The sequence below is a fragment of the Schistocerca americana genome, chromosome 2 (genome assembly GCF_021461395.2).
Source record: "Schistocerca americana isolate TAMUIC-IGC-003095 chromosome 2, iqSchAmer2.1, whole genome shotgun sequence".
Classification (NCBI taxonomy): Eukaryota; Metazoa; Arthropoda; class Insecta; order Orthoptera; family Acrididae; genus Schistocerca; species Schistocerca americana.
The window spans coordinates 444,852,827-444,873,195 of record NC_060120.1 but is presented as its reverse complement, the minus strand read 5'-3'; the positions used below and the strand labels follow the sequence as shown (position 1 = coordinate 444,873,195).

Genomic DNA, 20,369 nt, shown 5'->3' with positions numbered 1-20,369 from the left:
GTGAGCACAGGGCACAGGTATGAAACTTAACCCATCTACAACAGAAGCCATCTTAGTTGCTCACAAAAACCAGCCACCCCACAGTTCAGAAAATCTCTTCCACCATTAATCCTAAATGACACAGAAATAACATTTTCTTGTTCTGCAAAAAGAACTTGGTGATAATTCTGGATCATAACTTACACTGAACACAAAACTGCAGTCTATAAGAAGGTGTCAGCATCACTATTATCTGAACAGCACAACAGGAATCTTGTTCTAAACAAAGTAAAACTCTCTCTGTACCATCACTTGACACTGACATGTTCTCTAAATTATTTTCAGTATCAGGAACACAGCTTTGGAACAAACTGCCTCAAACTATCAGAAACTTTAAATTCCTTGCAAACTTCAGAAGGCAGCTAATGACCCACTTTCTGTCACATAGCAATCCCTCTAATCAGTCCCCCATCCATAACTTTTCTTTGCCCCTTGTCAGCAATTCGGTGTTTACATTCTGTCATTTCCTAACAACCACTGTCATTGTTACTTCAATCTGCTCCTTTTCCTCTCTTTACAGCTTCAAATGTGCTAAGCCAATCCATATAGTTCTAAATGCCCATTACCATGATTATTGTCAATTATTAGTGACATTATTATAATTATTGGAATATTTTGTAATATACTTGGTATGCTTTCATGGTCAAATGTGAGAGAAGGCCTTCCAGCCCTAATCTGGTCAGGCTAAATAAACAATAAATAAATAAGTATTCTTGTGAAATAATTACAAACATATATAACTTTTGCCACTACTAGTTGATAATATTTTCACTATACTTCCTTATTGATTTGAACTCTGCTACAGCTTTAACATTTTCTAATGACACATCATGAATCATCAGGAAAACTGTATCTCAGACTGACAGGATGTAATTAATAATTTTTTAAAAAATCAAGAGAATACCTTAACTTTAAAAATATATGTATAGTATGGATCTAATTTGTTATTCTGTTACGCGATGAACTCACATCATATATGGTGGCATCTGATTCTCTCACATAAGGTGGTATCTGATTCTCTCACATAACATCACACAAACTAAAGGGATTTTCATAACATAAGTTTCCAACTTGTGGATAAGGTCAGAGCTTATATCAAATAGACTATATTTGGCAATTAGTGCACGTAAAATAATAAACAATAATCGAAAATCAAATGTGGATAGCAGCTCAGAATTCATAAAACTGTCACTAAATGGTTGGCTCAATACACACACACTGCTCAGAAGCAACTGTGGTGCGTTACTAGAGCTTTATTACTACTCTATGACCTTTTGGAGACAATTTTTTTAGCATCATCAAAAAGGAATAAAATGTACAAAAATTTAATTCACCTTGACAAATAATAATTCAGTACAAAATTGTTTACATACCTAAATCAACAGCAAGCATATGAATACAACCTCCTTCCCATGCTTTCCAGAGGTAACCAGGTGTGGCAAAGAACAGAGCTTCAAGAAACAGAACAAAGCACACCCACTGGTAATAATGCTGAGATGTCAGTTTGTCCTTACCCTCTTGGTGTGTTGCAACACCTGGTTTCACAATGTCCACTCCCGCAGAGCCTGAAAGTTCGAAAACACAATTTTTGGAGATTTTATTTCTGTAACACATTGTGGAAATATGTGTAAATCTTCCAAAATGTGAAATTACCCATTATGTTAATCCCTTTAGTAGAAGGAACAGTCTAATGAGCATAAGGTTACCATATTATGAAACCCCCAAAATGGGGAAACCCTCAAAGGGATTGATTAACATGCTTGTAGGATGGTTGTAGTCTAGATCTTGGAAGGATGGTAGAATAGCGTAAATATTGCTGACATCATATCACATATGGCAATGCCAGAATCTTTTTTAATAACAATATATGATTGCAGTATATCTTGTCTGAGCATAGCCTAGGTAATAAATATTAGGTTTGGATGTTTTTTGGCTTTAAATAAAGAAGTATGATTGCCACAAAACAGTGGGTGTTACGCTCCTATCAAGATCTGGACTAATCCCGTTAGGACTACCAAATTAATCTTCCTACAGAGATCTGGACTAATCCCTTTAGGACTACCAAATTAATGTTCCTACATAGATCTGGACTAATCCCTTTACGACTACCAAATTAAACATAATTAATTCAATTTTTGGTTGTCAAATAACTATATTACAAACGAAACAAATAAACAAAATGTTACACACATCACACATACCTACATTACTTTACAACCCACGTCCCACATGTATTTTTCACTTAACTGAATCGGATTAAATGTTACTTTTATTGACACAAACAAAATTTTACACAAATTGATTTTACCACTGCAATCTAATTTTAAGACTCTTTAAGTATAAGTTTAAGTTTAACAACAATAGCAATAGGTCATACTGTAATAAAATAAGTTGAACAAAACATTAAACATGAACTGATAAATGTGCAATGATATACAAATGCAATGAATTTTTGTAGGCCAAATATAACATGAATTTCCCCTTTCAGATAGCAGGCAATAAAGTAAGGAAATCATCACAATAGTCTTGGGATGCTGCACAGATGCAGCAGGCTACAGATGCTGTTACCAGCGGCGAGATGGGATGGCTGCTGGAAACGCCAGCAAAATTTCACATCACAATAGTCTTGGGATGCTGCACAGATGCAGCAGGCTATATAGATGCTGTTACCAGAGGTGAGATGGGATGGCTGCTGGTGTTTCCAGCCAAATTTCAACACTGTATTGGAGTGTGAACTGGTACAACTCCTGAAACTGTTGGATTCACACATGTTGGTATGACTATGAAGGATGTGGGTCAACTTCCATTCCAAATAGCTGAGAAAATCAAAGAGGTAACTTAGTTTTGGGAAAGATATATTGTACAAAAATGACCTTTTTTGGCGATAACAGTGATGCTTCCAAAGATTGTCTCTGTACTGCTTGTAACTATACTTGGTTTTAAAACCAAGAGAACTCCGGTTAAGGTGTCATCAATGTAATTTGTGAGCTCACACTGAATGTGCTGGAGTAAGCCATAAAAAAAAACATTATTGGTTATGTATGTATTCAAATAGATATGACTGGTGAAAATTATTTTTTCAAAAACGGAACTAATTTTGTTTCTTCGTGGATTAACATTCATAATTCTACTTTCAGTCTTGACTTATTGTAAGATTTAACTGAGAAACCTTAATTGATACTGTTGAAGAATTGTTTCAGGAGTGGCCTTTTATTTGTTAAGTACAAATCTATTAAATATATAAAGTATATAATGTTTATCTGCATTTCTTACTTTTTCTTACCCCTATGTCATTTTGTCCTGACATCAGTCTAAAATGACATATTATGCCTTTTTACAAGTGTGTCAAAAACGTATGGTTTACGGTACATTAATTTAAAAACACAGCACTAAAACTGTGAAACCTACAAGCGAATATGGCATGGTTCTGATAAAAATTTTATTTAACATCATGGTTCATAAGGGAATAGCTATCTGAAAACAAAATGGTATGCCATTTTAACTGGACTTCCCCTAACTGTACCTTTTTCTGATTTTCCATCACATTATATAAACTTTATGAACATGCAAATCTAGCAAAAATCTTTTACGATAAATTTAAATATTTTTATCTAACAAAATTTTTATAGATTCTTCCATGTAAGTCCATGATAATGATATAATTCAATAACAAACATAGAGAATATAAATTCTTTAAGATATGAGATGAAAGCAAAAATCGTAAGTTCTTAATTTCCGAAACTAAAAAAATGTGGACATCAGTAGAAATAGAAAAAATGTATGTGGACACTAAATTAACGTCGAAAATGCGGGCGTGTCCTTTTTTTAGACGGACCCTAAATGAGCACATATTTACGTTGTGTATGCTAGACAACATATGTATGCCATGTATAGATATAAAACATTAGCATGGCCCTTTCAATTATTTTTTTTTTTTTTTTGCTTTGTGTGTGAAAGATTTACTGTTATTTGTTTGTGAACGAATTTCCTGACACTAGCTGGTTTCATGACTTGTACACCCCATCATTGCTAAAGTCGCTATCATGGTACACCAGCATGCCAGTTATACAGTAGTAGCAGTATGTGTTTCTGTCATTTGGTCTCATTTCTTACGGTACCACACATCATAAAACAGTTCTTGTGTATTGTAGAAAAACAGCCCAGTGTGTGTGCACTATGACGAGACTTCGAAATTCCAAATCCATCTGCCAAGTACAAATGGAATGGTTCACAGACAACTGTCAACAGATTGCTGACACAAAGAAGTATTCCACCACCTACAGTATAGTAACAGGCAAGCCTAGAGGTAAATACACTACGACTAACTACTTCTATGTGTTACATATAGGAGACATAAAAGAATACGTATGAGTGCTGCTCAGTTTCAATCTGTGACTGTGAGTACAGGAAAAGAATGCGCATAAATGCAGCTCAGTTCCCATCTGAGGCTGTGGGTACAGGGGTAGCAAACATATATGCAAATGGGAAAATACTTTAATTTCGAACTACATCATTGAAATAATTCCCATAGCAAAATTTCGCAACAATAATCATAATAATTATCATGCAATAGTAATCATAATAAATAGCACTATGACAGCTGAAATGTACAGACACGGATATTTTGAAACGTTTAGAGTACAATGACTAGATTTGATGCGTCCATGTTACCGACGCGCAGTTACCCTGTACCGAAAATAATGAAATTCAGTATCTCCGTACCCTATGCTTGAAATAAGAACACGAAACAATGAAAACGGGTGTGAGTTGCATATCAGGGTGATCAAAAAAAACTGCAACATTTAAAACGAGTTATTTCGGACGATAAAGCTAGTCACTGCACTTACTAGAAAAGCAGAATACGTGAAAAGTATCTTAGCGAATAATGTCCGGAAAAAAAGGATACTGTGGTACGGGTACCCAATAATACAATAAATTAAGTAATCACAACTTGCGAAGTGATAAAGAATAATGATAATAATAATAATAATAATAATGTGCGCTCATATTGATAAGTAGGACTAAAAATGCAAAAATCTTAAACTATGCACACCTTTGAAATGGCGCTCCACCGTGAAAGTCGCATGGATCCAACAAAAAGTGTTTAAAGTCTCGCGGTTAATGGCCGGAGCTCCAGGTATACAGTCAACTGGTTCACCGAAATATTGTTTCGATGTCACAAGCAGTGAAAATGCTATTAACATTAACGACGTTAACTTGTAATGCAAGCGAAACACATTATTGTCTGTGCAAGCATTTTCGAGCTTCAGGAAAGCCGACAGATTGCGAACCAAATCTATCATAGTGACGAAATCCAAAGTGGTCTCCAAACAACTAGCACTTCTCCAAGCTGTGAAATGGAACAATCAACTGTTACGGCGCCTCTGACCCACGTTCATTGTTGCGCTAAACGCAACGGGGCAATACTGAACCAACAGTGGTGCCAAAGTGACAAGTGTTCTTACTGGCGCCATTCGTAAACTTTCCGAGACCGTGTTTCATTATTTTTTATACCCACACGAGAGAAGCGCTGACCGTGTTTCAGTAGTTCTGTCTATTCAAGCCGTTATTGCTTAGGGCAAGCGTTTTGGTGTCACTTTTGCGGCCACATTCGTTAGCTTGTCCAAGGGCCATAGTGAATAGGTGCGTTCTAATGCCTCTCTAACGACGAGTGGACTAAAAAGTGGAGCAAAAAAGAAATTGAAAAGACGACGCCATCATAAATGATGACTGCTTTTCTGTATTGGAGTCTGTAAAACTATCTCATGAGTCGTTATTTTACCTCTCTATAAGTTATTAGGTAGATATCTGATGTGGACTGTTAGCCTAGAACATGTAGTATGCGGTGAAACCGGAAAGCTGAGCATTTACTTAGAAACAAATTCCATCTCTAAAGATGTTTGCGTCGAAGGGATATTAAACCAATGATCTCTACCTAGAACAGTAAAATTAATTAGTCAAGTGAAGTGCTTTACTATGTTAAAATAATCATGAATGGCTCTGAAAATCATTGATCCCCCGTACCGAGTCAGAAACGCGGGTTCACTTTCGGACAATATTTTCAGACTTTTTGTCCACAGTATGCTACAGGATTTAAAACTTGTTCTGTGAGCTGTTCGAAGTTAAACCTTGAGTAGGATTGCCATCCGTCCCAATACATCGAGAGCTTCACCGTTATGGACCTTCTTGTCCCGACAAGACCCATTTATGTCCAGATTTTGTAAAATAGTGCCAAAATTATTCAAATATTTATTTTCTGTTTCCGCACCCAACGTCACTGTGGAAAGGGTATTTTCGCTGATGTTGGCCTAGTGAACTGATGGAAAAAATCGATTGCTGCGATGGATTGTACCAGCTACTTCTGCCGCAACCAGTTCCCTGTGATTTGTGTTCTAATCAGAAAGTAATTACATTAAATCAATTTTTTAACTTTATTTTTACACTACCATCTGAGAGTATCCCGACGAGGCCCAAGCTAGAAATGGGAACCCTTCCCTAAAGACACATCTCTATTGACTCAATGTTAGGGAGACGAGAAGGCAAGTAAGTTACATACGGTAGAGTTGTATTGGGACTGAGGATACGAAATGTACTGGCACAAAAGCGTTATAGCTGGTCCACCTTATTTAGTTACAGGTCTGCAGAAATAACGATTTGAAATCACATTTCAATTCATTAAAGTTTAGCCGTTTCACACTCCTAGATTTAAACGGCAAATTAGCTTCCTAACAAAAAGAGGAATCTTAATGCATAAAACCCACATACAATGCCTTATAAATTCTTGTGAAAATATGTTATTTCTAATGATATATGAATGGTGAACCACGGCGATAAGAGCGGTACCAAGGTGATCCTGCGCCATTGGCAGCCAACTACCAAAGCTGTTCCCCCTCCCCAACTCCTGTAAAACTAAACCAACTTTCGGTAATTTTTTCTACAGATTTAGCATAGTTGGAAATAAGTGTAATGAAAGTGAAACATTATTGAAAAATTTTGTCGTCGTCAGTTGCCATGTCAGGCGAACTTGCGTTTCAATTTGTCTTCATAATGACGCTGTCCACTTTTCGGAATATTGGTGTTTCCCGAATACTTTACTCGGCTGCATTCTCGTAAGTCATATGAACATTAGTTACAGAAGAAGATCAATTTTCAGAGGGACCAGTAAACTACAAATACTCTCCACCTTTTCTACCTACTTTCAGCACGTCGTGTCTAGCTTCGCTCATCAACCAGCAGAAATCTAGAAAAATTGGAAACCTTCGGAAATATATCATATACGCTTCGGCACCTACGCGTCGGCCTTTGGAAACATAAAATACTGTGTCGAATTAGCAACAAAACTCCACTGTCGCACATGAGCAAGCTGTTTAGGCGGCTGTCATATGAAACACGTGCACTGTTGCCACTTGAATTCTGATAGCGATAGATGATACTACTTTGGCGAAAAGACACTGTAGAAATGGCAATGGCCACAAAATGCTAGTTTACAACCTTGAGCTGCAGTTAGGGCTGTTTCTCGTACGCAGAAGATGGTAGCAAGGGAGACAGGTGACTAACGTACCTGTTCTGATAAATTCTTAAGCCATTTCCTATACTGAATTTTTTAGGTCGGTTTTGTGCACCCCATTTGCCTGAAGCCTTGGCGGGGGCCAGTCCCACCGTAATAACACTCGACTTGTCGAACGTTATTTGTACTAGTGAATGCAGAAGGGCACTTAGAACAGAAACTTCAGAGAAGAATAAATCATTTGTAGTACTCTGGTTTTCCTGCAATTAGAATGTTTTTAAAATTTAGGCTTCTCCGACACGAAGTGCTTTAGACAATCCGTGACAAACACTCTGGATGACTGGTTTCACAAAATGAAGTCACTTTGAGTATAACTGTTGTTTCGGTCTTCATATTCATAAAACACACATGCTTGTAAGATTTTATGTTGCGCGTCCACGTAAAGATGCCATAGATTTGATGTCTGTGTTTTGGGTAAGTGGATTAGCAGAACTCAGATGTCTGTTGATGGCGCTGTCGGTGCTCTGTGCTCTTCCTCCATTCGCGGATTTCTCGTCTCGGACTGATGCTGAGCAACGGCGTGGGGCGCTGCAGGGACCGTTGCATTGTCGAGACTTCATCTCAATAGTGATTTGTTATTTACCCTTCGAGGATAAACGGAAAATAATCAGTTCAATTAATGAAGCTACAAGGGGCGGAAAAAATATGAGAACACCAAAAATACAGCACATCACCATGCCTACTAGGCCTACGTTAGCGTTCGAAAAAGCTTCCAGTCGTCTCTAGATGTATACATATAGCTCCTGTATGGTTTTCAAGGAAATATTATACCATTCTTCCAGCAAAATAGTGGCAAGTTCAGGTTACGATGATGGAGGACAGCGACACGTACTCTTCTTTCCCAAATAGGCCCAAATGTTCAAATGTGTGTGAAATCTTATGGGACTTAACTGCTAAGGTCATCAGTCCCTAAGCTTACACACTACTTAACCTAAATTATCCTAAGGACAAACACACACACCCATGCCTGAGGGAGGACTCGAACCTCCGCCGGGACCAGCCGCACAGACCATGACTGCAGCGCCCTAGACCGCTCGGCTAATCACGCACGGCCCCAAATAGGCCACAAAATATTGGCATCTGGTGACTGTGGTAGCCAGGGGAGATGCGACAATACACCCTTTTACTCACAAAACCAGTCCTAAACGATGTGTGCTGTTTGAGCAGGGATTCTGTCGTCTTGGAAGACAGCACTACCACCATTGGGGCACTCACATTGTACCGTGGGATGGACCTGACCATCCAAAATGGTAATATAATCCTTGGTGGTGGTGTGTTCTCGCAGAATAACCATGGGGTCCGTGGAATACCAAGATATAGCTGCCCAAATCATCGCCGAATCCTCTTCGTATTTTATTCTTGAGACATAAACTCGGCCAGAAGTTGGAAACAGTGTGAAAATAAACTCATGCAGCCAAACGACTTTCTTCCATTGGTCAATAGACCGGGTTTTATGGTGCCGGTATATAGTTTTCCTATTACTGGCATGTGCACCATTGATGAGTGGTTTTCGAATTCCAGGTCGCCCTGCCATATCTAGCTTATGGAGCTCCCCTCGTGTTGTTTTGGTGCTGACAGGTTTCGCAAATGTGACATTAAGTTCTGCTGCGACTTCTGCAGCCGTTGTTCTCTTATTTTTCGCCACAATCTTCACTGAGCGTCTGTCACAGTCCCGCACCACTCACTTTCGTCCACGATGTAATTTAGAAGATGACGGTTTTTCGCATCCCACCAAACACTTCGGCTACCACCATAAGAGCGCCAATAATTTGTCCACATTTGGATTCACTTAGCTCCGACATAATACACTCACAACTACACAGAACATTGTTTTGACTTCTACTGACAGTTGCGGCGTATTGAAGACATCCCATAGGTGCCACTGATGGTCAACTGTTAGCTGCACCAGGGGGATGACGTGCTTTGTTGGTGCTGCAGACTTGCGGCGTATTGAGGACATTGCATAGGTGCCACTGATGGTCAACTGTTAACTGCACCAGGCGGATGACGTGCTTTGTTGGTGCTGCAGATTTTAGCTATTTTGACCGAGATAAACTCACGCTGCTGTGTACTTTTTCGGCAAGGCTGTTTAGAAGTTTGCACAGAATCAGCCAACTGAAAAGTCCGTGCAATACCCCGGTTATTCATATATCAAAGCATACTTCAGAATCTTCTTCTGTGTGGGACCAGGTGTACGTGTACAAGCATTATATTTTATTGATTGTATCAGTACCCGTTTGTATTGTAGCGTATTGTGGCATTTCGAACATTCACAAGTGCCGCGATACACTCGTACCATTATCGTCAATTATAGGCTTTAACTTAACTATGCTCTAACAAATTTTTTTAGAACACTAGGCCTATCCTCGTTGAAAACAATCGTTCTCTAAATTTATTGAACAATTACATGAGAAATAGGTTAATTTTGAGAATTTTGGGACAGTTAAAAAACTATATTTTCGTAAGTTACTGGTACGTGTGTTTTGGATATGTAATTTATTTCGTAGCAAATCGGAGTTTGTGGTTCACAGTTCTGCCAGCGAATACATAATCCCGGAATTTCATTGTATATCAGCGCAAATAAACATGCGTTTTTGAGAATTTTCAGAAGTTGCCATTGTCCTTTGCATAATATACGAGCAATCAGTAGTAGATTGGCGTTTTTTATTTAGTTACTGTAGCAGATATTCTAACATGTCGTGTTACGTCTAGTTTTCCCTTAAAGAGGAGAAGCCCACGATATTATCTGCGTTTATCGTAAATTAACTCTGTATTCGAGTTTGCAAACAATTATAATTAACCTAAAAAGGTTTTGGGAAACTAGTAACTTTTACCACAGGTTTTTGTGTTATCTTAATAGAAATGTCGTTTTGTGCATTTGCTTCAATTCTTATTGGGAATTAGTAACTTTTTAGCTCAGAAGATTAAACGATAACGAGCGGGCTTAATTGAAAGGTATTTTTCGCTGTCAAACGCAGCCCTACTGTGAAGCCGGGTGGTGTGGCCGAGCGGTTCTAGGCGCTACACTCTGGAACCACGCGACCGCTACGGTCGTAGGTTCGAATCCTGCCTCGGGCATGGATGTGTGTGATGTCCTTAGGTTAGTTAGGTTTAAGTAGTTCTAAGTTCTAGGGGACTGATGACCTCAGAAGTTAAGTCCCATAGTGCTCAGAGCCATTTGAACCATTTGAACCTACTGTGAATGCTGTTTTCGAACACGAGGTGAATTGGCTGACTTTTGTAAGCAGCTGTAAATCGCCCTGACTACCGTCAAACGATTGGCAGCTGCTGCGAAGCAGTGAGTTGAAGAGCTCTCGAGATTCGCGTAATGTGATACCTGTACCAGAGGCATCTCAATTACTTTCCTCACCTGCGGATCCTGTCTCCTCTATAGAAAGTACAGGATTATTCACCTGACTGACTGCAAATGATGTGTTAATGGTAGATCTAGGTGTCCTGTACAGGATCAATGAGAACCAGGGAGGACTAAGGGTGTAGTTCTGATCCCTCTAACGAACAAGTTTGAGGTGCTGTCTCTCACTGAAACTGAAACTCAGCCAGTGGGACTCACTTCACCTGCTTTGGGGCAACCTATTTTGTCCAGGGTGAAGAGGGAGCAAACACAAAAGGGTAGGGGTCCGTTAATGTCAGCAGTTCAAATGTGTGGTGAATGACGATACCCCTTAGGAAAATGGCAGCAAGGTACAGGAAAGGACACCAAGTGCACTCAGTGTGTGTGTGCCTGGGGGTCTCATTCAACACTGAGGGAACAGGCTGCAACCAACTGCTGATTGTGGCGCTCATTGGAACAAACGAAGCCTGTCAACTGGGCTCTGAGGTCACACTTCGGTCATTCCAGCAACTGGCAGAGAAGATTAAGAAGACCAGCCTTGTGCAAGGCGTTTCAACGAAACTCACAATTTTCAGCATTGTTCCCATAACTGATAGTGGACCATTGGTTCTGAGTTGAGTGGAAGGACTGAACCAGAGGCTTTGAATGTTCTGTGTCAAGCTAGGCTGTGACGTACTGGACTTGCGCGATAGGGTGAGAACTTTAGGGTCCCCCTAAACAGGTCAGGTGTGAACTACACACCAGAGGCTGCTACTCACGTAGCTGACTGTGTGTTGGAGGTATACAAAGCTTTTTTAGTTTAGGCGACTCTCCATCCAATCTAGATAACGATAGTTGTAAGAAAGCGAGAAGTATCAGTGCAAGATCGAAAGAAATGCATCCCACAGGTGGGAGTATTAAAATCCTAATGGTAAACTGTCAAAGCACTCACAACAGAGGGCCGGAGTTTGAAGCGCGCAGAAAAGCAGTGAAGCTCACATAACACTAGGTACAGAACGCTGGTTGAAACCTGAAATTGATAGCACTGAGATTTTTGGGAAAATTTAAGTGTATTTCGAAAGAATAGGGTAATGGAATATGGAAGTGGTGTATTTGTCGCAGTAGACAAGAAACTCAAATCCAGTGAGATAGAGATTGGAGCTGCATGTGAGATTGTTTGCGCAAGACTCAGTACCAGGGGTGAGCATAAAATGATAACTGGATCCTTCTATCGCCCAACAGATTTGTCTACTGATGTAACCGAAAACTTTAGAGAAAATCTCAGTTCACTTGTACGTAAGTACTCAATTATACTGTAATCACTGGTGCAGACTTTACTCATCCAACAATTAACTCGGAAAAGTACAGTTTTGTTAGTGGTAGGTGTGATAAGACATCCTGCGAAACATTACTAAATGCCTCCTCTCAAAACTACCTACTCATGGTGAAAATATATTGGATGTAATGGCAACACATAGACCTGACCTCTTTGAGGTTGTCCACATCGGACCTAGTATCAGTGACTATGACGCGGTTGTGGCTACAATCACTACCAAAGAGCAAAGGACTGTAAACAAGAAGAAAGATATATATTTTCAGTAAACTAGATAAAAAATCAGTAGTGTAATATCTCAATGAGGAAATTGAAACTTTCAGCACAGGGTAGGAGCATGTAGAGGAACTATAGCTCAAGTTTAAAAGAATAAATGATCATGCACTTGACAGAATGTACCTAGTAGAACAGTCCACAATGGGAGGGACCCTCCATGCTGTGCAGTCACTGTAAGGAAACTTCTAAAGAAATGGAGATTACTGCATAATAGGTGTAAAACAAAGCACAGAGCTACAGATGGAGATATGCTGAATGAAACGTGTTTGGCTGTCAAGGGAGCAAGGCGTGAAGCCTTCAGTGACTACCAAAGCAGAATATTGTCAAATGATCTCTCACAGAACCCTAAGAAATGCTGGTCTAATGTAAAGGCTGTTAGTGGCACCACAGTTAGTGACCAGTCCCTGGCGAAGGGACAGGAGCTGAAACTGAGGGTAGCAAAGCAAAAGCTGAAATGCTGAACTCTGTTTTTAAATGTTGCTTTACAAAGGAAAACCGAGGAGAATTGTCCCAGTTTAACCCTCGTACCACTGAAAAGATGAATGAAATAAGTATTAGTGTAGGTGCTGTTGAAAAACAGCTGAAATCGTTAAAACTGAACAAAGCTCCAGGGCCGGATGGGATCCTTATCAGCCTCTATACGTAATTTGCAGCTGAGTAGGTCCCTCTTCTATCTGTCGTAGATCCCGCGGACAAAAACCGTGACCAGTTCTTGGAAAAAAGCAGAGGCCACACCCGTGTACAAGAAAAGTAGTAGAAGTGATGCACAAAACTACCGTGCAATATCCTTGACATCGATTTGTTGTAGAATCTTTGAACACATTCTGAGCTCAACCATAATGAGATATCTTGAACAGAATGACCTCCTCAGTGCCAACTAGCATGGTTTCCAAAAACATCGATCATGTAAAACTCAACTCGCACTTTTCTCACGTGACATACTGGAAGCTTTGGATCAAGGCAGTCAGGTAGACGCAGTATTTCTTCGTTTCCTAAAAACATTTTAATCGGTACCACAAAGAGTACTATCATATGGGGTATCAAGTGAAATTTGTGACTGGATCGAGGATTCCTTGGTAGGGAGGACTCAACATATCACCTTAGAGTTGTTGTTGTTCCAATTTTAGTATATGTACCGCCGAAGCGAGTACATCACCTTAGATGGAGAGTCGTCGGCAGATGGGGAAGTAGCTTCGGGTATACCCCAGGGAACTGTGTTGGGCCCCTTGCTGTTCATGTTATAAATTAATTACCTTCCAGACTACATTAATAGTAACATCAGGTTTTTTTACGGATGATCCAGTGATCTATAATGAAAGAAGATGCACAAATATTCAGTCAGGTATTCATAAGATTTCAAAGTGGTGCTGGGATTGGCAAATTGCTCTAAATGTTCAGAAATGTAAAATTATGCATTTCAAAAACGCAAAAAAGCAATATCCTATGACTATAATGTCAATGAATCACTGTGGGGATCGGCCAACTCATACAAATACCTGGGTGCAACACTCTGTAGGGATATACAGTGGAATGATCACATACGCTCACTCCCGGGTAAAGCAGACAGCAGACTTCAACTTATTAGTAGAATACTGGAAAGTGGAATCAATCTACAAAGAAGACTGCTTACAAATCACTTGTCTAACCCATGCTAGAATATTGCTCAAGTGTGTGGAACCCATAGTAAATAGGACTAACAACGGACATTGAACATATACAGAGAAGGGCACCACGAATGATCAAAGGTCTGTTTAATCCGTGGGAGAGTATCACAGGGATACTGAAGGAACTGAACTGGAAGAGTCTTGGAGACAAACTTAAACTATCCCGAGAAAATCTATTAACAAAGTCAAATGGTGAATCTAGGAATATGCTACATTCCACTACGTATCACTCACATAGAAATCGTGAGGATAAGATTGGAATAAATACTGCACGTATTCAAACAATCATTCTTCCCGCGCTCCATACGTGAATAGAACGGGAAGAAACCCTAATAACTTGTGCAATGGGACGTAATCTCTGCCATGCACCTCACAGTGGTTTGCAGAGTATAGATGTAGATGTAGTTATGTTCAAGCAAGCTTATGTCACGGTGTCTCCGTATTTTTGTCCAGCCACTGTGTTTTGTGATAACAGCGGGATGTAGGTTAGCTGTGACACTTGAGGCAATGCTGCAAGATTGCCAACGACAGGGGGTCCACAGTGCGCGAAGAAAAGAAAGGAAAACTTTAAAGAAACAGGACAATTGGAAAAATAGGAAAATTGGTCAGTCAATCGCAATATTTCGCTATTCTAAAAAATCAAAGATGGTTCTGGAAATCATTAGCATCTTTTGTGCACAGCAGTGGTGTAACTAGTGTGTGGCAGCCTGGGCACGTGCAATGACCGCTTTTTCTGTGAGGGGTAGTTGGAGTAGTTTTGTGGCAGACGAAAGAAATGAAGAGTAAAACTACAGTCGAAGCGGGAAGGTGAAGCAGGAGGGGTAAGAACTAGTAGTCGTGATAATACTAGTAGTGGTGATAATAGTAGTAGTAGTAACAGTAGTGAGAGCAGAGGAAGAAGAAGAAGAAGAAGATGTGTGAGCAGTAGTTTCACAAAACATACTTTCATTGTTACGTCACCCTTGTTTCTTTGATGGAGCTCTTCATCTCATTCCAATAATCCAAAGCAACGAAAGTTTGAAGAGTTTATTTTGTGTTTGTTATTTACAATTTGTACAGAAAGCAGATGGCAGTTACAAGAGTCGAGGGACATGAAAGGGAAGCAGTGGTTGGGAAGGGAGTGAGACAGGGTTGTAGCCTCTCCCCGATGCTATTCAATCTGTATATTGAGCAAGCAGTAAAGGAAACAAAAGAAAAATTCGGAGTTGGTATTAAAATCCATGGAGAAGAAATAAAAACTTTGAGGTTCGCCGATGACATTGTAATTGTGTCAAAGACAGCAAAGGACTTGGAAGAGCAGTTGAACGGAATGGACAGTGTCTTGAAAGGAGGGTATAAGATGAACATCAACAAAAGCAAAACGAGGATAATGGAATGTAGTCGAGTAAGTCGGGTGATGCTGCGGGAGTTAGATTAGGAAATGAGACACTTAAAGTAGTAAAGAAGTTTTGCTATTTGGGGAGCAAAATAACTGATGATGGTTCAAGTAGAGAGGATATAAAATGTAGACTGGCAATGGAAAGGAAAGCGTTTCTGAAGAAGAGAAATTTGTTAACATTGAGTATTTATTTAAGTGTCAGGAAGTCGTTTCTGAAAGTATTTGTATGAAGTGTAGCCATGTATGGAAGTGAAACGTGGACGATAAATAGTTTAGACAAGAAGAGAATAGAAGCTTTCGAAATGTGGTGCTACAGAAGAATGCTGAAGATTAGATGGGTAGATCACATAGCTAATGAGGAGGTATTGAATAGAATTGGGGAGAAGAGGAGTTTGTGGCACAACTTGACTAGAAGAAGCGATCGGTTGGTAGGACATGTTCTGAGGCATCAAGGGATCACCAATTTAGTACTGGAGGGCAGCGTGGAGGGTAAAAATCGTAGAGGGAGACCAAGAGATGAATACACTAAGCAGATTCAGAAGGATGTAGGTTGCGGTAGGTACTGGGAGATGAAGAGGCTTGCACAGGATAGAGTAGCATGGAGAGCTGCATCAAACCAGTCTCAGGACTGAAGACCACCACAACAACAACAACAATTTTGTTCGTTACGGCTTATCAATGATCGGCAATAAAAAACGAGGTCCGATATTGTTGCAACCAATATAAATTTCGTCTGTGTATTGGTTGGTTGATTTTGGGGGGGGGGGGGGGGGAGGGGACCAAACAGCGAGCTCATCAGTCCCATCGCATTAGGGAAGGATGGGGAAGGAAATCGGTCGTGCCCTTTCTAAGGAACTATCCCAGCATTTGCCAGAAGCGTTATAGGGATTCACGGAAAACCTGAATCAGAATGGCTGGCCGCAGGTTTGAATCGTCATCCTCCCGAATGCGAGTCTAGTGGGCTAACCACTGCGGCACCTCCCTCGGTGACATGTTTTGCATTGCGTCGTACAGAATAGAGTTACTGAAATGTGTTCCCTATACTTCATTGATCTGAATCAACGAATAAACGGTGTAAGTGATGATGATAATTTATTACAAATAACAAAAATTTGAGGTGTGAGACCGAAGGGTGTGGGTGGAGATAGGAGGGACAAAGTCGAAGTTTGGACTGGGCCCCAGTTACGCCACTGGCCACGTCAAAGATCGATGTCAAGTAGGATTCGAAGGTTCGAGACAACTGGCAAAGTTTATAAATTTTTTGGCAACAGCATGCTACGGTGATAGGATTGTTACGTTGAGTACTTCCGCTGCAACGCTGAAGACAATAAACCCAATGCGGAAGAAATGACAACTTCACACTTAACGAGAGATTCATTGACGTTCTTTAGTCTCTGAGAAACATAATTGTGACTAGCAAGAGATGTAACGAACGAAGTGTTGTTCATTACAAAGTACTAGAAAGAGTCAACATAGTACCTTAGGCCTCGAAATCTGAGGGTATTGACGTTGCAGCTGCATATGACCGGTTAGTAACGCAGTTGTCAGAAAGGATTATTCGAGAAACTACTTAACGAAACTCGAAACTTTCAACAGCTGTGAAAGATAAAGCATCGAGTGTAAATTATCTAACAAATGAATAGAAAAACTAATGAAGACTGACCAGTCTCTAGCTAGACTTAGAATGAAATTTTATTTCCCCGATAACTGACAAAATTTATTCGCTAATAAATACCTAGTTTTAGTGAATGATGTAAGTTACAGATGCAAAAAATGCTTCAAATGACTCTGACCACTATGGGACTTAACACCTGAGGTTATCAGTCCCCTAGACTTAACCCTAACTAACCTAAGGACATCATACACGTCCGTGCCCGAGGCAGGATTCGAACCTGCGACCGTAGCAGCAGCGCGGTTCTGGACTGAAGCACCTAGAACCGCTCGGCTACAGCGGCCGGTGTACAGATGCATACTGAGCAATATCTACTCTTTTGTTTCTATTATACGAGGGGAAGATGTACAAAAATGTAGTACGAGAGTTCTCCACTGGTCTCTCCTCATGACACTTAGCTTCTGCATCCAGTTCAGCTGATGCTGTTCGCACTTTATTTGAAGTGCGAGCAGAGCTGGTATCGAGTTACACGTCTGCACAACCGTTCTGATGTACGAGTGTGTAACAAAATCTGTGGGTGTAGAAAAGCTGCGATTTTTTTTTTCAAACTAAAAACATTTGAAAAATAGACCTGCTTACATTACTTACACTCTACGCTCACAGTCAGTCACTATCGGTTATTTGGGATGACAATAGTATCAGTAGGAAAGGGGCTGTAAGTAAAGTTACGGTATTGTTCGACTCGTGTGCTAGCGTAACAGCAATGTTAAAAAATCGTAGCTAGCGCAACTCGAAGCAAAACGCAGCACATCTCGCCATACCCGTCTATCTGCGCAGAAACTAGAAATATTCTTCAGCCGCCCACGTCTCCATCCCTGATAAAATGAGGCAAACGGTCGTTCGCACAGAGACGTACAGGATGGGGCATATAATAGTGGAACTGAGTGGATTCGATTTGACGTGAATGTATGCACAAAATCACACCAGTTGATTTGAACAGGATGGAACAACCGCCTATACAGCCGGCCGAACCTCGGAGCACATTCACATAATCTTCACGCCTGACAGAGCTGTCAGCAGAGGTCAGTCCGGTCGCGACCCTAAGAGGCCGCCCGGGTCACCTGATCTTTCAGAGTGCGATTATTTTGTGTGGGGAGCACTCAAGTCGAAGGTACATTGCAACAACCCTCATGATTTTCAGGAACTGCAGCTGAATATTTCAGATGAAATTACAGCAATTTCGGCTGTACAGCTTAGATTAGCTACGGCAGCTTGCTGACCAGGGCCCAAAAGTGCCAAAAGATGAATGGTGGACACATTCGACATGCGCTATAGTCATGTTAATACTGTATTTCCTTTCCTCTGCAGTGTTTCTTTGTACCTTGGAACTCTATTCTCCTGCCACTTTTAGCTACCCCGCTCTGTACAAACAGTTATTCTTCGCACGCTCCACCTGCGCTCGGAAGAGGAACAGACTTTCAGGCATGCTTCAATAAAAAGTATCCTCTGCCACTCACTTTGCGCTGGCTCTCTCAGTATAACTGAAGATGTAGATCTATCCATAAAAAATGAAAGAGCACGAAATACTAATTTTTATAAAACAATATACAATTTTGCAGTTGCATACGAACTCCAGGAAATACACTACTGGCCATTAAAATTGCTAAACCAAGAAGAAATGCAGATGATAAACGGGTATTCATTGGACAAAGATATTATACAAGAACTGACATGTGATTACATTTTCACGCAATTTGGGTGCATAGATCCTGAGGAATCAGTGCCCAGAACAAACAACTCTGGCCGTAATAACGGCCTTGATACGCCTGGGCGTTGAGTCAAACAGAGCTTGGATGGCGTGTACAGGTACAGTTGCCCATGCAGCTTCAACACGATGCCACAGTTCATCGAGAGTAGTGACTGGCGTATTGTGACGAGCCAGTTGCTCGGTCACCATTGACCAGACGTTTTCAATTGGTGAGAGATCTGGAGAATGGGGCTGCCCAGGACGGCAGTCGAACATTTTCTGTATCCAGAAAGGCCCGTATATGACCTGTAACATGCGGTCGTGCATTACCCTGCTGAAATGTAGGGTTTCACAGGGATCGAATGAAGGCTAGAGCCACGGGTCGTAGCACATCTGAAATGTAACGTCCACTGTTCAAAGTGCCGTCAATGCGAACAAGAGGTGGCCGAGACGTGTAACCAATGGCACCCCATACCATCACGCCGGGTGATACGCCAGTATGGCGATGACGAATACCGCGATGTCACCAAAAACGGATGTGATCATCATGATGCTGTAAAAAGAACGTCGATTCATCTGAAAAAATGGCGTTTTTCCATTCGTGCACCCAGGTTCGTCGTTGAGTACACCATCGCAGGGGCTCCTGTCTGTGATGCAGCGTCAAGGGTAACTGCCCCCATGGTCTCCGAGCTGATAGTCCATGCTGCTGCAAACGTCGTCGAACTGTTCGTGCAGATGGTTGTTGTCTTGCAAACGTCCCCATCTGTTGACTCAGGGATCGAGACGTGGCTGCACGATTCGTTACAGCCATGCGGATAAGATGCCTGTCATCTTGACTGCTAGTGATACGAGGCCGTTGGGATCCAGCACGGCGTTCCGTATTACCCTCCTGAACCCACCGATTCCATATTCTGCTAACAGTCATTGGATCTCGTCCAACACGAGCAGCAATGTCGCTTTACGATAAACCGCAATCGCGATAGGCTACAATCCGACCTTTATCAAAGTCGGAAACGTAATGGTACGCATTTCTCCTCCTTAAACGAGGCATCACAACAACGTTTCACCAGGCAACGCCGGCCAACTGCTGTTTGTGTATGAGAAATCGGTTGGAAACTTTCCTCATGTCAGCACGTTGTAGGTGTCGCCACCGGCGCCAACCTTGTGTGAATGCTCTGAAAAGCTAACCATTTGAATATCACAGCATCTTCTTCCTGTCGGCTAAATTTCGCGTCTGTAGGACGTCATCTTCGTGGTGTAGCAATTTTAATGGCCAGTTACACATGCCGTCCTACGCTAACAATAAGACCATTGCGCCACAAGAATTGCGCCCTGTGAGACGTTAATAAATGTTCCGGGTTTTCACTTTCCAGACACAGTTCTGCTGCGGCACGGATAACGTAACAGGTGCATCACAGTGTG

The 20,369-nt window shown here is 41.0% G+C and overlaps 1 protein-coding gene across 1 annotated transcript in view; it reads right to left on the bottom strand.

The window, feature by feature from the left end:
* Positions 1-5,342, bottom strand: part of LOC124594079 (innexin inx2-like) — a 65,295-nt gene extending 59,953 nt beyond the window's left edge. The window contains exons 1-2 of the mRNA XM_047132430.1: positions 5,093-5,342; positions 1,413-1,604 (exon numbers count right to left, since the gene is read on the bottom strand). Coding sequence (XP_046988386.1) covers positions 1,413-1,604; positions 5,093-5,342 — 442 coding nt within the window. The remainder of the gene's footprint in view (positions 1-1,412; positions 1,605-5,092) is intronic.
* Between the last annotated feature and the right edge of the window lie 15,027 nt (positions 5,343-20,369).